The sequence below is a fragment of the Bombus vosnesenskii genome, unplaced genomic scaffold (genome assembly GCF_011952255.1).
Source record: "Bombus vosnesenskii isolate JDL3184/JDL3185 unplaced genomic scaffold, Bvos_JDL3184-5_v1.1 scf7180000013265, whole genome shotgun sequence".
NCBI lineage: Eukaryota > Metazoa > Arthropoda > Insecta > Hymenoptera > Apidae > Bombus > Bombus vosnesenskii.
In genome coordinates, this window is record NW_022882925.1 from 7,035,935 (window position 1) to 7,055,599 (window position 19,665).

Here is a 19,665-nt window from a genome sequence, read left to right on the forward strand (position 1 = left end):
ACAAGTTTCTTGGTCTGCAGCCAGATTTTCTTGAGGAATATTTTTAAATAAAGGCAATCCTTCGAGTGACAAAAGGAAAATTCTTAACATGACGAAAACATTATGAGATTGTTAAATCGTCAAAGAACAGGACTGTGATTTTATTATTTGTAAATATCTAATAATAGAATTTATAACCGAAGTACAGTCCTTCAGATACTCACGAAGTGACTTAAAGTGCTTCAATTCAGAAGATTTTTACCCCAAAGATATATACTATTAAAAAAGCGCAATGAAGTGTAATAATGAAATGACCAGAAGCGCCATTAAGTTCTGACATATCGATTATGATTATTAACCAAGAGTTTTAAATTTAGCATTTAAAAAACACACACACAGACTCACAGAAAAATATTAGAACAAGGAGGCAAAATCTAGTGAGAAAAATCTTAGAAATAAATACATTATCAAGTTCTATCGTCATCGTCGTGATTAAACCGATCCAAAGGAATCCTTGAGACAAAAAAGAAGGGAAAAGAAGAGATTAAAATATCAACACGAAAAGTACCAAAAAGCTTTTGATTGCTGGTGCTGGGATGCCCCCATGACAAAAGGGAGGCACGTGGTGATGTCTTGTTGTTGTTGGTGTTGCGACAACCTCGGCAGTGCCGGTTCTTCAAGTGCTGGTGCTGGGGGTGTTGTTACTGGTGCATCTGGTGGCAGTGTTGTAGTTGGTACTAACGCCAATAACGCCGGTGGTAGTGGTCTCGGTATTGCTTCCGGTCTTTCTGCGATGCTGTCGTTAGTAGTCGTCACCATCGCTATCAGTACAGGAGAGTGGCTTTTGACGGAAGAGAAACTACCGAAAACTTCATCGAATGCTTCTGTGGAGCCTGACAGCAAAGTTACGTACAGTGGTCTGTGGAGAGTCTGCGTTGCTATAAGTAAGTAGCTTTAACAAAGTTTCTATACCTCACGATACAATTGTAAACACTCAGCTTCAATCAAGCTTATGGTTATATATCCATTGGGAATTTATTTGTAACTTTGTTTTATCCTTCTGGCCAATTATTATTTTCCATTTTTATCTCCTTTGTAATGAAATATTTGCTTTTCAACGAGGAAACGTTCCGTGCTTATTTGTTAACGTTTATTTTTATATACGAAAGCTAATAAATCATTGAATAATTCAATTACTCGCTGCTTCCCATTCGCGTGCTAAACAATGAACAAATATAAACTTGGGAATAAGTCGAGAAATATATTTCAGCATTAGCAAAATCCGTAATACTTGAGGGGGTAATATTATGCTAATCTTCATCATTGCTTCCATAAACAAGATACGACATTCCTTATAATTGCCGGAATCAGCTTAATTCGTAATCTGCTTATGAAGTCGAGAAAAACAGCAGAATTACGAAGATTGACTTGGAAATAAATCGATGGCAAAACTGTCGCGATGTGATTTTACTTCTTTAAAAAAAAATAATGCCAAAAATCTCAAAATCATACGCTTAGAATATATACTTGACGATATCTTGTTACAATATAGAATCATAGTGAATTTGAAAAATATATTATGAAGAGTAGAATAACATGGGACGATATCCAGGATGCGAAAGGGGACGAATGACAGTGGAAATTTTTGAAAATTCGCGATAGCATCGATAGTAACAGAGGCGCTAAAGAAAATGTTGACTCAACACTTGCCATTGCACTCACCAGCCGGACATACCAGCTCGGAATAGATCAAACGTACGTGTGAATGAAAGCTTCAGCTATCTGTTCAAAAAAAAAAAAAAAAGAGAGAGAGAGAGAAAGAAAAAAGAAAAACGAGTAAAATACTGAAAATTATTATTACGCAATTTCTTTCCATAGTATTCCACAGTATACTTTCCATTCCGTTTGTCTTTTTATTCTTAAAGCCTTTTTAAGTCAACCTCAATTCCGTGCGAAAGCATTACCAGACACTTTGGAGAATTCGCGAGCGAATTGTAACGACCGATCCGCTTATACTATTCGCATCGTGTTTGAAAAGTGATATCGAAATAGATACGATAGTGGGAAACGATAACGGAAATTGAAAAAAACTCCCGATGAAAGGAAGCACCGTGAAACCGGAAAATTGTTTGGGACCTTCTTTGAAAGTACACCGAAGTACTCCAACGAACAAAATTGTATTTAAGAGAATCTAATTCAGCGTCGTTCGAGCCTTTCCCTAAGCTCTGAACCGTATCAAAGGATAAAGGGGAAAATAAAATAGTTACGTATATGCCATAGTTGCTTATTAGGTAAAGCGAAAAAATTTCCAAGGAACAGCGTTATACGTTTCGCAGAAAATACCACTGAAACTATGAAAAGATACCTTATATTATAATTTCGTTGAGAAAATGGTTCGCAAAAATTAATTATATAGTAACTTAAGAGAACTTAATTATTATTATCTACGACAAAATTGGGGAGTTTCAAAGAAACTTAATTTTCTTCGTTGAAATAAAAATAAAATAAAATGACCACTGTATTGCACATTGGACTATGTTGGTTAGTATTCAATTCTAAGTTCTCAGGAGAAACTAATTTTCCTCGAACAATGCGAATTAGCTAGCTTCTTCGGAAGAAAATTGAATCACTCCTGTAACACGAAGACCTACAGTTTCTTTTAACCCGTATTTCTACAAACCTTGTTAACCTCTGTGAAAGGATTTTCTACTTAAGAAGTGATAATATCTTCTTTTCAAGATATGCTATGCTATGCTATGATTAAAGAATCTACAAACGAGAGAATGGAATACATTATCTAATCTCATTTTAATCGATTGTCTGGAATATTTTTAAAATTGATACATTTAAATATGTTAATTTAAATACAAAGACGTGAAGCATCGAAGTAATTAACAGAATGTATAGCTGTTTAATCTTCAAACGTCCGCAGTTGCTTGACGTGAGAACTAACTTCTAGATTCTGTCCCTCTTGGGTATCACGTATTCCTAACTTTTCTACCTGTCGACAAACACTCTCAGTGTCCTGTGGGCTTTCTCGACGTTTCTCTGCGTGAGTGTTAACCATGCACGCTTACAATAATAAAATACAGCTTCAATATTATTGGCGACAACAGATATCGATAATACATCGAATTAAACCGTATAAAAGTTAAGATTAAAATAAATAATGATAAAACGAATAAATATGAAATCGAAATTGTATTGAAATATCGCGCATCATTTGGATGACTTTATCGTGTTTTAATCACATTATATCGTAAACTAAATTAAAAGTTTCAAAATATAGCCGAGCGAATGTGCAAAGATAATAAAATGAAAACGAATTTTCGATATCATCTGCTAGAGATAGGTATCTAATTCAAATGAATACGAGTTTCCGTTTTGTCATCACACCATCAGTTTATTTTTCATTTTTCGTTCATATTCAGTTTATTTTTCAATCGACACTATTTCCAGAGCGATAAATGCCGCAGTACTAAACGTTTCTGTCCGAGTATTTTCTTTTTTAATGGATTTATTTTACCATAAATTCATCTTTTTCTATAGTACAATTAAACTAAAATCATTTCTAATTTTAAAAGACAAATAAAGCTATTAATTTTAGTTTAAAATATTTTCGAAACTATTTTAATTAACTCTCATCCATACTCGTAAGGGAACGTGGACGTTCTACGAATAAATTTCACGACTAACTTGTGCACTTAAAAAGTAGATTTTTCATTTCGACGATTCGAGATATCGCCCTCAATTTCACAGTTTCAACTGTTTTGCATAGCCGTTTGTGAACTTTTCTTGAATACTTAACCAACAGGACTTACGAGATCCCTCGAGTAACGTTATAGCTAGAGTTTAGTGCATACTATTCTTAAGGCTGGATAGTACCATCTGTTTCTCCTGGCATTTGTCTGTCGCGGTCCTCTCTCTGCTTTACAAGTATTCATGAAATTTTTATCTTAATTATCTATTTGATATTCATGGTATCATCGCGAAGTGATATTAAAGTTAAAAATATTTTCATAAAGTCAACAAATACACGAAAAAGATTAATACAAATAATTAGAACGTTCATTTCGCCAACAGTAAACAAATCCCAGGATTTTATGTATTTTTCTAGCACTTTTAATTTCACGGCTACACAACACGTAGTATTATATCTTATGCATGAAAATTATAAATCGTTTCATCCTCTGTTAACTTTCATAGGTACGACACTGCTGGCAAGCTACATGCAGGTCCAGCCTTAGCTGCATTGCTAGACACGTAGGTCTACGTGCTTCAACCTTTGAATATTAATGTCTAAACGGAGCCGAGATACCGCTGAAATATTCCTCCACTATAACTTGCAGTGTTCTGTCAATGTACCAACTTTATCCATTATTGTCCTACCATTAATTGATTATGACGTGGTTCAATCTGTGTTATTACCATCCTATTATTATCATAATGTGGCAAGGGAAAAACGATTTCTATGCATAATGTCTTGATAATCTCGTTAACCATAGTTGAATATGAGACGAACACAATAGGTTGAAAGTATTCAGAGATACCTTTGGCGGCTGATTGCAAGCTTCTCAAGATCTTTCTGTTCTCAAAAGCAAAAGATTTTCCTCGGCCAAGGAAAACAACAGAATGGCATTTAACTCATAATACTTGAAAAGCATTTTGCCTTTACCATTCCACTTTGCTATCTCACAACAGAATTTAGATATACTTGTACATACATTACGTATACTCTACACGCGACACAGTGAAATGCCATTCCTTATGTTCCTTGATAAGAACAATTTATTTTAATTTTACTGCTCCATGGCTATACATTTCCGTATCGTGATCTGAAATTGTATCCTGTTGCTCTATACGATTGCCATAACTTTAAATAATCAACTTAACAATTACATACATCCAATTAAAATAAACGGATGAATCAATATGTACCCAAAATAAAGCTATGATCTTTTCTCAGATTCTATCACGCGAATATCCTTCAACATCTTTAATACAAGTATAATATAAACGTTCAAATAATTTCGCCAGTCTTATTCTACCTATTAACAAATTTCATAAATACATCCCGAGCAATTACCACTCCACTCTTCGTATATTAATAACCGAGACACAAACAGAGAATTCCTCATTAATTTCTTCTTCCATTTATCCAACGTAAAAACTCATCAAGCTATATCAATACAGGGTAATAATCTCCACGAAACAAAGGTGAATCATCGTTGATTTCCAGTATAAACGCTTCTTATCCTGTTCTTTATCCATTCACCAGGCACCGCTGAGATTTCAGTGAGTACAGGGGCGAGGGCAGAAAGCATTTAACTGGTAATATTCGCGAAGCGTTCTGTGATTCCGGTCCAGGCTCTCTCGATAGGAATGACGGCATGGAATGGGAGAGGATCTGAAGGAGACGAGTACAGTGGGTCGGAAATGACTCGTTACCGAGGGCACCGGAAACCGCTCTCCTTTTGCTGCCGCCATCGCTCGGCCTGCAAGCAGTTCCACGCCTACCAGGAGCGATGCCCCCTGGCTATGCCAGCAGGTAAAGAAAAAAGAGCGAAAAAAGCAAGAACGAGAAGGAAAAGAAATAGAAGAGCCGATGGTGGAGAGCTTCGTCCTCATCCAACTACCGGATAACTTCTTATCTCGGTCGAAGAAACTCGAATTTTGTAGATTGAGGCAAAGACGAAGAGATCGAGAAAGAAAATTGCGTATAAAACATAGCCTATTTAGTCAGAAACGATGGTCGCTTGTTTCTCTTTTTCGATTTAGGCTACTGATTCGCAGACGTTCTCCTCTCTTATGCTAGTCTGTATTCTTCCAAGGATTATTCGTTTTATGATAATTACATTTTGCGATATATCGTTCGTAACCATTTCGTTTTGCAAAGAATGAAGGTTATTCGAAGATTTTAACTGGTTACGCAAGTATCCACGGTGAGAAATTAATGTGGCTTTAATGCTTTCATGCGAAGCTTAATGCCACTATGGAACCGTGCTTTTCTTCGGAAGCCCGTAGGAAGGATTTATGATGCATCTCACCCCGTTAATTCTGTTAATCTTAGAATCTTCGTTGCGCTTCAGTACACAATTTTGCAACTTGTTGCGAAAGTCAGCCAAACCTTTTTGTTCCCCAGTACTTAACAGAGTTGCCAGTGCGTTTATCATTATTTCCTGTGAAAACTATCAAACTTACGACTCTTGATATTAAAATTCTTTTTATATATTTAACATCGAATCGTTCGAGTGTCTAGCAATTTTTAATATCAACGTACCAGTAATACAAGCAACTCGTATGTATTCCATGATATCATATATGTATTTCACGGATACGATGATCCACTTCTTTAATTCTCTGATATTTTTGTGTATAAAAAAGATAACACGCGAGATGTGAAAGAGAATTTTTTCACAGAGGCAACGAGACATAAACGTATCAGTATCGTGTGACATTAAATTCACCGAAGACAAATCTGATATTGTTATCCAATAGGAGGAGCACGCATATACGCGGTTGCTACGTTAAAACTCGGTTTCTGTGACAAATGCTTCTGGGTATTTAATAGAGTAATCGTGCCAGGGTAGTGTCTTCGTAACATGTCCAGGTAGCCAGACCCGTTTGTTCCAATTAGCCACGCTGATGTTAAATAATGTCACGCCGCGCCGGGGAAACCAGTCGCACAATGTGCCGGCTACTCCCACAGCAGCTGTACGCTGGATGATCCCTATTTCGTTGTAAACTTCATCTTCAGTCCGTAGTCTCGCGTGGCTCACTACGAATCCCGTTTCTTCTTTAAATGGCCATCAGAAAATCGAAACGTTATTAGACTAGAACACGAAAATACGTATCTGCCACGTATTCCTATTTCTCGGAAATTTCAACGGCTTGAGAAATGAAAGTCCTTTTTAATTAAAGTGCTTATGACATGCTTTTCAATTAGACCCGTAGATTGAAAAAGTTTCTTTCCATCTGGGACTTTTGCACATCAATTCGTTCTCCGCTTGACCGAGATTTGATAATTTTCGTGCTACATAATACGGAAAACAGAAGATAAAGTCACTGTTCAGATTGAAGTTGCCTAAGTTCAAGCGACCCGGAGTTGTTGGAATAATTTCTATAATTTTCTAAAATAATGTTTCTAATTTCTCTGGACGCAAAAATGTTGAAAGCAACATGAAACATTCTATTAATTATGCTCTTATTTTGAATTCTCTGCAGACGAGTGTAATGTACAGTATGTAATATCGTAACGAGTTACATTTATGAGAATGGCACACAGAAAATTTAAACTAAACGAATTATATTTTCATCGTGAGTAAATTTAATTAAAGAAACAAGAACTTTAAATGAAGCCGTAATAAACAAAATTCAGATCTTGTATAATCTCTGTCTCTCTCTGTCTCTCTCTCTCTCTCTCTCTCTTCCTCTCTCTCTCTTCCCTCCCCCTTTGAGTTTAACTTGTAAACTTACAGATCATAATAGTGTGCAACCATAATTATTTGACAAACTTGGAAACATACCTCCATTTTTAATTAAGAAAGAATACTGTTCCTATGTGCAGTATTCTCTATACTAATAATTAATATGTCCAAAATTTAATTACAGTATGCGAATTTCTAGAATAGATGGCCGCATTAGCCTGCCAGTGGAAATTAGACAATATGGAGCCCAGCAGAAATTGCCGAGTTGAAAAAATGAAATTCTCCGACGAACAACTTTAATTCTTCATTAGCGAAACTTCTTATTATATTCGAAATATATTCCCAAAATGACCTTCCTAATCATAAAATACCACGTATCTGCATATACTTCACAAACTGTCTAACCGAAACTTTCGCGAATTTTCCAGTGTCAGAGGCAAGCAGAGGTTTGAACACGTAAAACCTTTTCCAGATTCTGACGCTTTAAAATCACTCTTGCGCCCTACGACAAACATATTTCAACAACTTTCACAAATATACAGATGGATGTAAGAGCCCGCTTGGGACAAGTTCTATTTGCCACCAAAAACCAAAGTACATAATAATACTATTACGACCAAGTTACAGCCATCTCGATCATTGAAATGGTTTCATAAGAATCCGATAGAAATTACGCAATCCCATTTGAGGGTACAATACGCCTCACTGAAAATAGGTGAAACGGCAATCCCGTGAACGAGGCTCTATCATTCCTCGCGGAGGCGCTGCTCTCGAAGAAAAACGAAATTGCCAAAATGAGAAGTTGGCAAAGGGGCGCGTGTTTCCGATTCTCCCATGTTACGCTTAAACGACGACCGCAGTGCATAGTCGAACCGCGGAGTACGCGAACGCGAGCAAGTTATTATTTCTGTTATACGTATACCTCTGTCAGTGGGCACGCCGGCAGCGAACATGGAATATCGATTCTCAACTGTCGAAGGTAGGCAATACGGCCGACTTCCGGCACAAGCCGGAAATGACTGTTCCACGCCTGCCAACCCAATTCCCCGTTCTCCGTTTTCTCGTACCCATAGCAGCCGCAGCGAGCTGCGTAACTATAAAAGCCCGACGCTTTGCGTTCCCTTGCGAATGATTTCGAGAAACGCTTTGATAGTTAGATGCACCACCTCGGCATTTGTTCCAAAATACCGAATGGCAAGCATGTTTAACGATCGACGCTTGATACGCGCGTGCCTGTAATCGGCAGGAACGCGAATCCCACTTTTTAATGCCCCGTAACGCGTAATAGTTTCGGTTTAATGACAATTACCAAAAGTAAATACGCTGGAAACACGGTCGCGCTTCGCCGCCTGTTTCAGCTTAGTTTCGGCATCGAGTAACGGAATGTTCGATGATTTGCATAACGTAATTATTTAGTGCGCGGCTCACCGTTTAATTTGGGTACGATGTTACAAACAAGTGATTTATGCTGTTTATCTTTGCGGCAATTATCCAACTTCTTTGCTTTGGTCATTTATTTATATACATTTTTCGTTTTGTTTTGGAAAATGTTATTAGGAATATCAAAAAATATTCTTTACGCAAACCTTTTATCGTTATCGAACGTTATTGTTTGGAACTGTACATACCGATTTGTCGATTGTATTAATTTTAAAACATATGGGGAACGTTGTCGGTACGAAACGAATCAATAGATTGGTTCGTAAAGATTTTCAAATTGAAATGAATTACGATCATCGTACTTGTTTGCGTAAAGTAGAGCTGTTTAGATGGAAGTAATGATCGATTCATGGATTGAATGTTCGCAAAACGTGTTTATTGAAAAAACGCGCAAAAACTAAAGTAGCTTTGTTAGTGGAACGGAATTACAAACGAGCATTTCAACTTCAGAACGTTATAAAAGCATACATTTGTTGTTTTCGTGAATTTAACGATGCGAAATAGCGTTTCTTTGATTCATATTTGAAAGGCAGTTTTATAAATCTCTGCCACAGTACCGTAGCCATACATCATACGCATATAGCGTACGACAATCTTTCAATCGTGACAAGATCTACTTCGCAGAACTTTGATTGAGGGTATTCCTTTCGTACGCTCTGTAAAAATGTTGCCCGGCGATGTTTGCGCTTTACCGCTTCCATATTTTAACCGATAACTAAAATATTTGATAAGCCAAGTACATATTAGTCCTTTCTTTTTACCTTTCGATTTCACAACATGAATGTGGACACTGATTTTTGGACGTTTCACGAGGATCCGATTTCGCACCCGTTTCTAGACTTTACATCAAATACATGAACCGTAAATAACGATCGGATGAACATGAAGGGATTTATGCAAAATTTACTGACTGACAATTGACCGAATTTCACAAATATTTGGATGTTAAAATTAATCCGTTGAATGACAAGTTTTTAAACACCAAATAAAAATAATAAATAAACGCCAAATTGAAACTAGCTAATTGCTAGAGAAGTACATTGACTCGCTTTGTCTAAATATACATTTTATTGCTTTATCTGAGAGAAAAGTTCTTTCATCCTTATACTATACGTCCCACTTATTAAAAAGAAAACTCGTTGCATGACATACATCTTGAAACGAACGCATCCGGAAACATCCCTCGATCATCTGCAGATGATATTAAAATAGAGACATATCTCGCGTTCTATTTACGTGAAGCTATTGCAAGCCTGTCATTGCAGTAAGATTTGCCATAGAGAGATATCGATCGCGATAAATCAAATCGTATAAAACAGAACCATTGCGTTGTGACGAACGACTGGTCTAATAACACGACATCGAAGTAAAGTGTGCGAAACTCACAAGTCAGGGGTTATCGCTCTTTGCCATACGGTTCGTTTCAATTAAATCTAAAATTGTGAGGGAAACGTGAAAGATAGTACGACGACGAGAAGAAAGATGATTTACTAGTCCAAGTTTTATAAATTACATTCATGCGCTGCTTCCCCTTTTCACTTTGAATTCGTCTAACTTTTCCCTCGCGACTCCCTTTGAACATTTCCATTTTTACATAGTTAGATGACCAAAAGATAATTATGTTTTTAGTTCTCTTATTACTGTCTCCTTTTCAAGATCGATACTAGACCAGCGAATACATCGTCACACGCATAAATTTTAGTTTAAAAGACGAAAATTAAGATTCGATAGATCAAACCATCGAGTTTTTCCTCCGAGAAGTTAAATTTCTGTTTGACACCATCGTCTTTAAATCTGATTCAAAGGTGAAATAATAATATTTGGTCAATACAGCAGTAGAGGAGATGATTGAATACCACAGTCCACGTCGAATTTCAATATTTCTGCAATTGAATTTAATTGCTTTATATTATGATGGAAATAATACCTCGTTTAACGAAAGTATTAATGAACGTCTATCCAGAAAAATCACGTTTCCCTCCCGAAGACTTCCACGATTCTGAGTGCGCGGCCCAAGTATTACTTTATTGCATCGCTTCTCTTGTTATCAAAAATAAATAAAAGCAGAAAGGAAATTATTGAAAAAAAAAGAAAAAAAGAGGTAACCCATATAGAGAAGAATGAATGGTCGGGTAATACTAGTAAATGTAAATCGTACGATTCGCGTGACAGAACAAGTTTGTCGGAAATCGAAAACAACCGTGTATAATTGCTTCGAGGTTTCAACGACGAGGAAGTGTCTAATTCGCGCATTTTCTACACAACGTGTCAGGTAATAAAGAGAAAAAACGGAAAGCTACAATGCGATGTAACGTTATTAACGACCACCTGTGTTCTGGCGACAATGGAATATAAAACACGAGAGCCATAAAGCTAGAAACCGGAGAAACGAAACACTCGTTGCGCATCGCCGCTGGAACTTCCAACTAAACGCGTAACTAAAAAACAGGCGACGAATTTATTTTGGTACTTTTTCGATATGGTCAAAATAGACTACAGAGGCTTGCGCGTATCGCAGATGCGAATGTAGGTCAGGATACGAATCACTTTCTTTTGTTTTCTAGGCTCCCGCATGGAATACGAATGCTCGAGCATCGACTATTTTCCAAACGAGGAATACAGCCCAGATCCCAGCGATTCAACGATGGCAATACCATGTGAGTACCAATGAGACGCGGATCGAGTATATGGGACGTGTGCCTTTGAAGGGGGTTGATTAGGTGTCCTCTGTCCGGCACTGAACTCGAGTGTGACACGCTCCGTAAAATATTCGGCGGGAAAATGCTTTCAGCCGGGAGGATGTTCCATCCATGATAAACTGGATCCGACAATTTGTCCATCCCGATTTTCACCCGTCCTTCGGAACCTCGTTCTTCTTCTTCCATCGTTCGCTGAACCGTGAGAAAGAACAATACGAAATTTCAGAACATTCTTCCTTTTTTTCAACGTTTATTCATACATCAATTATTTTTTACGGGATTTTTCACTGTAATTGAAATAATTTTTATTATATTATCGTTATAAAGCGCTGGTGATTGTTGGTATTTTATGCATAGAATTTATGATTTTTACGGGGATTGTATTACAAACATTCGTTGTTACGCTTTTGACGTGAAATTTTTGAAAATAACGACGAATTGCGTGGATATGATAGGATTTATTCAAAGTAAGTTAAAAATGTTTGAAACAGTAGTGTAACAACATACATTTAGTTTCGTATTCGACTAAGTTATATTTTCTTTCCCTGACAGGAATGCTTTTATAACCTCGAAATATGTATTGAGTTTTGTATGGTGAAATATGGCAGTGAAAAATAGAAGGGAAAAGTAGCGAGGAAAAATAACAGCAAGCTGAATCACGCCATGATTCTCAGGCTAATTATTTCTACCGTAATAAATTTCCATTTTATTCTGAAATCCTTTATTCGTTGAACAAAGCGAAATATATTCCTACAAATCTCATCGGTATCCTCGTATCTACGCGTAATGATCAAAGGATAGTTGAATGAAGGGAAGAAAAATTTCGGCAAGGAACTTTTCCCATTCGTCGAGCCCGTCATACTCATATTTTTTACCTAGATGCAGTTACCAAGTCGGCAATGTTCTTCTTCGCTGCAACATCGCTGCTGGTGGTAGCCGAAGTTTGTTACTTCACGGCTCACGTTACTCACCCGAGACACAGACTTTGCGTCTTTGTCGCCGGCGTAGTCTTCATAGTTTCCGGTGAGTAATAAAGTACACCAAGCTTATATTGCACCTAATACTTTGCGCACACTAACTTTCTGAAAAAGGGTTATGAATACAGAAAGCAGAAAAACAAGCGGTAACTTGTTGGTTCGTATAACGTTCAAAATAAAAAAATACACAGTGTATCTTGTAGAAAAACAAGCCACTCGAAAGATGGTAACTATTGTATGAAATTAAACTTCGTTGTGTTATAATGGAACTACCAATTTTTAAGATAAAAAGAAGAGATCGTAAAATAAATTTCAATGAATTTCGTGGATCTAGTATTATCTTTTTGTTCATTTAAGTAACATCGTTGTAAGATTTTATTCGAGTTAGAAGAAATTTCGAAACTATTGTTTAAAAAAAGATCTTGCAGAAGATGGATAAAAAACCTAAAAAATTATTAAACTACCAAAGGATTAGAACATAAAGAAAGCGTCTTTCTGGAGCAATTCCGCTTTGAAAAACGCGCATTGCGTTGTAGAATCGTTTTCCCGAGTGTAAATACAGAAAATTCCACCTCGCTTTTCAAATATTACGCGTTCGATGTACACAGGCTCACCAAAGTATTCGAACAGTTGTAGATAGCTTTTCTGAATATATCACCTGTGTTATACGAGACATTTTGAAATTTCATTAGCACCGTTACAAAACTCGGCTATATTACACCGTTCTCGAAGACGAGTTTATGTACGGATCAGTAGGTTAAATCTACATGTAATGTCCACCTTCGTAAATATACCACGCACGAAGATGGATTAAAGTTTAAATAATCGCGTTACCTAAGCTGTTCAGAGCCCGTGAAATTGTCGCCAGAACTGCTGCAGAGAGATAACGTTCAAGTTATTAAATCGGTTTCCCTTTCAGGTTTGTTAATGCTGGTAGGAATGGTGATGTACATATCTGTGTTCAAAGCTGAAGTCGGTAGCAAACTTAGACCAAGGTCGTCGTTTCAGGTCAGTCAAATATCCAAAACTCATTTGATGTTCACATCCCCAAATAAAGAAAAGAGAAAAGGAAAGACCATATTATTTTCAATCGATATTAATCTCAATATATTTAATCTCAAGTTTCAGTCTGGTGGGAATTTTTTACATTTTACAAATTTCCGAAAAAATAAAAGTTAGTATCTCATTTGAAACGTAGAAATCTCGCATAAAAATTTCCAATGGGGGAATTTTAGTTGAAATCATAGCCTAACCGTGGAATATCATACGGAACGACGAAATTCTCGGTCTCATATTTCCTTGGCTGCCATTAGATTACTTCTTATCTGTATCATTGCCCGTGTGAATGAATATCTTGGACGCAATCTTGCGATTTCAGGGACCACCCTTCACCTACAGGTACGGATTCTCATTTTTGCTGTACGTGAGTGGCTTCATCACGACCGAGGTCGCTGGAACTTACGCCATTTTCTTGTATATTTCTTGGCACCAGAAAGAACTGCTACGGAGAGATTCCAGGCGAAAAAATTACGGGGTTGGTAGTATTAGCTTCGTTTCTACGACTTCGTAAGATCGGGCTGTGCTCGCGTTCGGAAACTTGGACCGAATTAACATCCGCTTAAAAGTTTTCGTGATACGAATCGCAGTCGTTAGTCTTCGTTTGGCAGAATATCAAAATATCGAAACTATTTGCCTGGCTCATCAACAACCAAGTGGTGAAATAATACAAGCGTATCGCTTTCCACTCAAATTAGAATTTCTTTAAAATTTTGCAATTTTAATATAATTCTAATGCACATTCGTCGATTGGACGTGATAAATTTTCTACAAATACTTGAAAGTCTTTATCACTTATACCGCAAACTTTGCGCCTCTCACTTTGATAACTCGCAATCAACGTGCTCTTTTCTTGGTTCGCGCGTGTGCTCGGAATTCTTGAAACTTTCAAGGTGTATAAGTTATTCTTCTAAAAAATTCAGCTACAATCTCGTGCTTTCAACGATAAAATAAAACTCGCGCAAATAAACTTCCAACCCAGCTGAATACGGATAGTTGAGTCTCTTGAATGCCAACTAAAAATTTGAACGTGAAGCTTATATTTTCTATGGTGAAATTTAGATGATATTTTCCAAACGTAATTAATAACTGTTTAAATATTAACGGATAATTGTAAGGCTGCGTTTTGCTAAAACGTAATTCACAAAGATATATTCTGTCCAAGTTAAATTACTCGTTTAATATCTATATAATAGAGTACGAAATGTTCTGCATAAACCCCCATCTGCACGCAATTTAATAAGTGCTCGTGCAAAATTTTACTCAAGAACGTAGCTCGCGTGAATTACATTTCGAGACGAGTTTAACTTAAATTTAACGAACGTTGTGCTACTTTGAGACAATATTATGAGTACCAACAATGGTACATTAATATGATTACGAAGCGAATAATGTCGGAAGAAAAAAGTATATAAATTTTCTGAAAAATGTACGAATATTTCTACGTGCTTTTCACCATTGCACGATTAAATCTTTCATCCTGCTGTCAATTAACCAACTCGGCGCGAATTCAGCGACTTATTTTAACTGAATTACGATCCGGCAGACTAGGAGTTAAATTACATTTAACTAGTAAATAGACACCTGAATGAAAACGAAGCGAAACGCGAGGCAGAGGCAAGTGTTAGCTCTCGGCCTCCAAGTACCTGGGATCTCATTCGCGCAATGCTATCGCACTCAGGAAACAAGTGACACTCTTGACTTCGCGTCCCCAGGTAGTTTCCACCGCACAGAGTAAAGATTAAAAGCATTGGTTCTCTTGTATAGTACTGCTTTGAAATTTTCCCTGCGAGGATGCTCGACAAGATACGTGAAACATACATAAAACTTGCCAAATTGAATTGAAAATAGAGCAAGATGATAAAAGGCAATAAAGGGTTATAATTAAAGCAATACGGTAAAAATAAAAGAAGTTCATATATATACATAATATAATCACGTTTCAATCTCAATAAACGTCTGTGTATCAATTTTGTCAAAAATTTCAACATGTTTTTAGTCAAAGAACGGGAATCGAAGTCCGAAATATCGACAAATTTGGTATCTTTAGTGCTAAGTATCGCATCGAATATTAACGCGTGACGCAAAAAGCAATCAGTTAAACACGACACAGTTGTACCAAACATACCTGTTGCGGTATCTGTGAGTCTAGTATACTATAGCGGTAACATAAGCTAGCACAGTTAAAGCTTTACAACTAACTTAAACCTACGACCCGATAGAATGAGATACCCTCGAAAGTCATTTCAGAGATTAGAACGCATACTCGTAGAACTTTATTAAGCCATTTTAATCCAGCAAGAGTTTCCCACTTGCACGTGCTTCGAAATGCAGATATTAAAGGTAAACATGCCTCATAAGAGAGGGAAAGAGGGAGGTGTTCTTTAGATTCACCACTGGATTAAAAATGCTTTCAATCGATTTATTTTTATCCCTCGTAATAGATCAATTTTTTTAATCGGATAAAAGGAACAGACGCGCGACGAAATAAGTGTCAGGACAAATAATAAAAGAAGGAACGAGCGAAAAGGGAACAAGATAAACGCCGGCAGTGCGTCGAAAAGCAGGAAGAGGAAACACAATAAAGAAAGGAAAAGAACAATTCGCGACCTACAGTGATCCGTGTGGCCTCTGTTAACATCGAGCTGGATTCATCCCCTTTATGTCAGTGGAAATGCAATACTCCCGTGTAGTAAAACCGATGCAAGTGGAATAGGTCAGTCATACATCGACCATCAACCTTGTCCCTTCCACATATCTCTACGTATGTATTATACGTGTATCTACACCTATATCATTTTATTTCTCCTTGTAAATTTTTGCAGTTACATTTATTTTACTTTCTCGCTTCGTCCGTCGTAATTTCTCTGAATAATCGTATCTTCGATCTTTTTCCTCCTCCAAAATTCAAGCTGCAAGAGATTCTCACGTATTTTCTACAGAAACACAGCGAGAAATATTTGAATCAAAGGGACTGAATATTCTTTCCAAAACTTCGCTCGATACAATTACGCAGATTGGGGTTTAATGTATCTTTTATGCGTTTGACCTAATTCCCTGCTAAAGCAATCAAACTTAACGCTTCCGGTATTAAACGAATAACCTTATCGTTCGTATATGCGTTGAACGCAGTTTCCTCTTTATTTAACTCTCGTTTTGACGTGTTTTACTCAAAGATAATAAGAGATAATTGTCATTACGCGGAACAGAGATCCGTTTGTTTGTTCATAACGTCTCTTTTCAGGGCGTATATCACTTGGACAATCACCACGTGCATCATGCAAATCACGCGACTATAGGCCACAGTGGTTTCCTCTGCGAGAGGCATCAGAAGAGATACTTCTTCGGCAGGGATTCGGTAGATCATGTTGACTTCGACGAGTTCTTACCGCCGCCTCCGAATTTGGAATATCACGACCATTTTTCCAGGCAATTTCCTAGGGACCTCACCACGCAGACGGTAAAAAAGAAAACGAGAAAATGGAATACAAAAATGTTTAATTAGACGGAATAGTTTCATTTTAACGTTAATTTCTTTTTCACGTTTCCTCTACAAAATATAGCATTGAAATAAGGTTAAAATAAAAGACAGACTGAAAATGTAATTGAAAGAAAAATTGCGATTAAAATAAAAATATTACGCGTTAACCGAAAATATTACATTTCTCAGACGAATTTCATACTTCTTAGCTTTGGAATTTCATAAATCTTTAGTACTTTAGAATTCGATAAATTAATTAATCGCAGGTCAGTACGACAGCCGATGTCCTGCAGGAAGAGGAAGAAGAATACAGTCCCAGTGTTCAACACGAATTCGTGACCTTTGATCTTGACGAACCTCTACCTCCCCCACCACCAGTTAGGGGTGGTGAATGGACCTTCGACACATTGAGAAAAACGACTCCCGTCTGATATACCGTCAGGTATATTTATTCGTCTCTCTTTTTACCTTCTCCTATCATATTTGTCATACTATTTCTCTTTTATCGAGCGTTTAATTATATCGTCATATCAGTTTCCGCAACTCGTATCGCGTAACATGCCCATGATTCATAAAATTCCTCATATAAAAAGTCATGTAACGTTTGGTTAAATTGGCAATTAGTATTTTATACTACATTCGAAACATTTGATTCAAGGAAATGTAATTGACTGTATCTTAAATTTATCTTGAAATTTAAGGTATTGTTAATTTCGTTTCTAATTATGAAGTTTCTATAGGACTAAATTTATTTGAAATTTGTTTCAAATATATGCATGCACGTTAAAATTTCTATTTAAAATCGATGTAAATTTCTTTGGTATTCGAAGACCGCTTAGAGAGGAGACAGAGGAAAAAGGATTCTCTTACGTTAAGAGAAAGGGTAGAAACTTTACAACAGAATATATAACGCAAAATTCATCGCAGATAAAATCACGAATACGGTCCGAAATGAAAGTGGTCGTGTCGTGAAATCAAACGAACGGTTTGTGATTTTGCAGATACGCGAGACTAGTGCAAAGCGTTGAAAGCGACGAGGAGGACGAAGCGGAAACCGAGGAAGACCACGACATAGCTGGCGATTAAACAAATCGACTCGCTTTTTAATGAGATACCTGATACCTTACAACCGAGGATCGGATAGCTTTCATCGTTCAAACTCCAGCAGAAAGCCACACAAAAGCAGACACTGAAGCAACGAGACTTGGGGGTCGATGGATTATCAAATTTCGGAATTAATAACTCGCCGAACTCCTGTTTTACACAACGTAACTCTGTAGCTCAAGATAGTGATCAGGGGAAAAAGTGAAAGGGGGAAAAACATGAAATACATAATCCACGAATAAGAATCAAGTGAAACAGTAACTATTAATTAACATGTTCGATTTCTCAATTTATTTTATTGTGTATTTTTCTATTCCATATTCTTTTTTTTCTCTCAATAGAGATTGAGAAGAACACTTAAAGATGATAAATAGTGACTCGGTGAACGTGAAACTTAAACTATGGACTAAGATTGAAGAAAACGAATCGAGAACAAAATCTCGATCCTTCTTTTAATAATTTTAATCAGCTAAAACGACTGCCAGCCTTGATCTTCCATTATTAATCGCATATGAGATGAATATGATAGCTTCGTTGAAACGAACCGTCCCATCATCGTTGAAAGAAAAATAAAAATTCCAGAATACGGGAAAGAGCTTAATAATTATTAATTTAATGATCGTTAAATTTATATTCGTATGGAAGTCGTTGATGATAATATGTTTATGTGATATGTAGAATTTTTAGCAGGTAAATATTACATAGAAATATTGTGTAATACTCTCGAATTCGTAAAAAAGAAACATTCATCGTTTTATATTCTGGCTGTTAATGGGATTGTCATTTTCTAGTCGTTAGGATTGTTTGTATTCCTTCCTCAGATAGAATTTTTATGGAAAGGAATTAAGCGAAAGTTTCCTAAAAGACTGTTACATACATCTACCATAATGGAATGCAATCGAAACTGTAAATCGATTAAATCTATAGTTACATAAGCATTAGTGTGTTTACAGTAATGGAATATCCAAGGTTTTACTTTTAATACTGTGGGGACCAAAAACAACAGTTGTTTTTCCTGATTATAATCATTTTCTTATCCTGTTTTTAATACAATTAAACGATTCTTACGAATTACTTAAACTTAAAATTTCAAACTGGAAAACAAGGTCTTCGTGGTGTTAAAATTAAAATGAATATAAAGTCATACCAAAGACTGCAATGCCAATGAAAATATTAATCGATTAAATCGAGAAGAGAAATTATTGGAAATGAAATAAGTATTATGACCATGATAGATTATACTCGTGAAGGAATTTTCCCAGATGGAAAACAAGGAATTGCAACCATGAATTTCAGAAATTGATACAGACTACGACGGTGATTCATTGTTTGTATCACAAACTTGTTAAAAAGCCCACCTAACTAAGGAAAATGTGCTGTACAGAACATATAATATTGTTACAACATTAATATGTCTGAAAATTTTTAACACAATTAAATAGTTAATAACTTTTTATACAGTAGTCAATTTTCCACCAAAATTTGTATGCAGACTCATCAAT

At 36.5% G+C, this 19,665-nt stretch overlaps 1 protein-coding gene across 1 annotated transcript; it reads left to right on the forward strand.

Annotated features, from left to right (window-relative positions):
- The first annotated feature begins 250 nt into the window (after positions 1-250).
- LOC117241951 (voltage-dependent calcium channel gamma-7 subunit) lies at positions 251-19,147 on the forward strand. Its single transcript, XM_033508257.1, has 8 exons — positions 251-923; positions 11,411-11,503; positions 12,425-12,568; positions 13,442-13,530; positions 13,901-14,056; positions 16,823-17,038; positions 17,326-17,501; positions 18,061-19,147. Exons 1-7 carry the CDS (start codon positions 584-586, stop codon positions 17,488-17,490), a joined length of 1,203 nt encoding a protein of 400 aa, XP_033364148.1. The 5' UTR covers positions 251-583; the 3' UTR covers positions 17,491-17,501; positions 18,061-19,147.
- Positions 19,148-19,665: the final 518 nt, after the last annotated feature.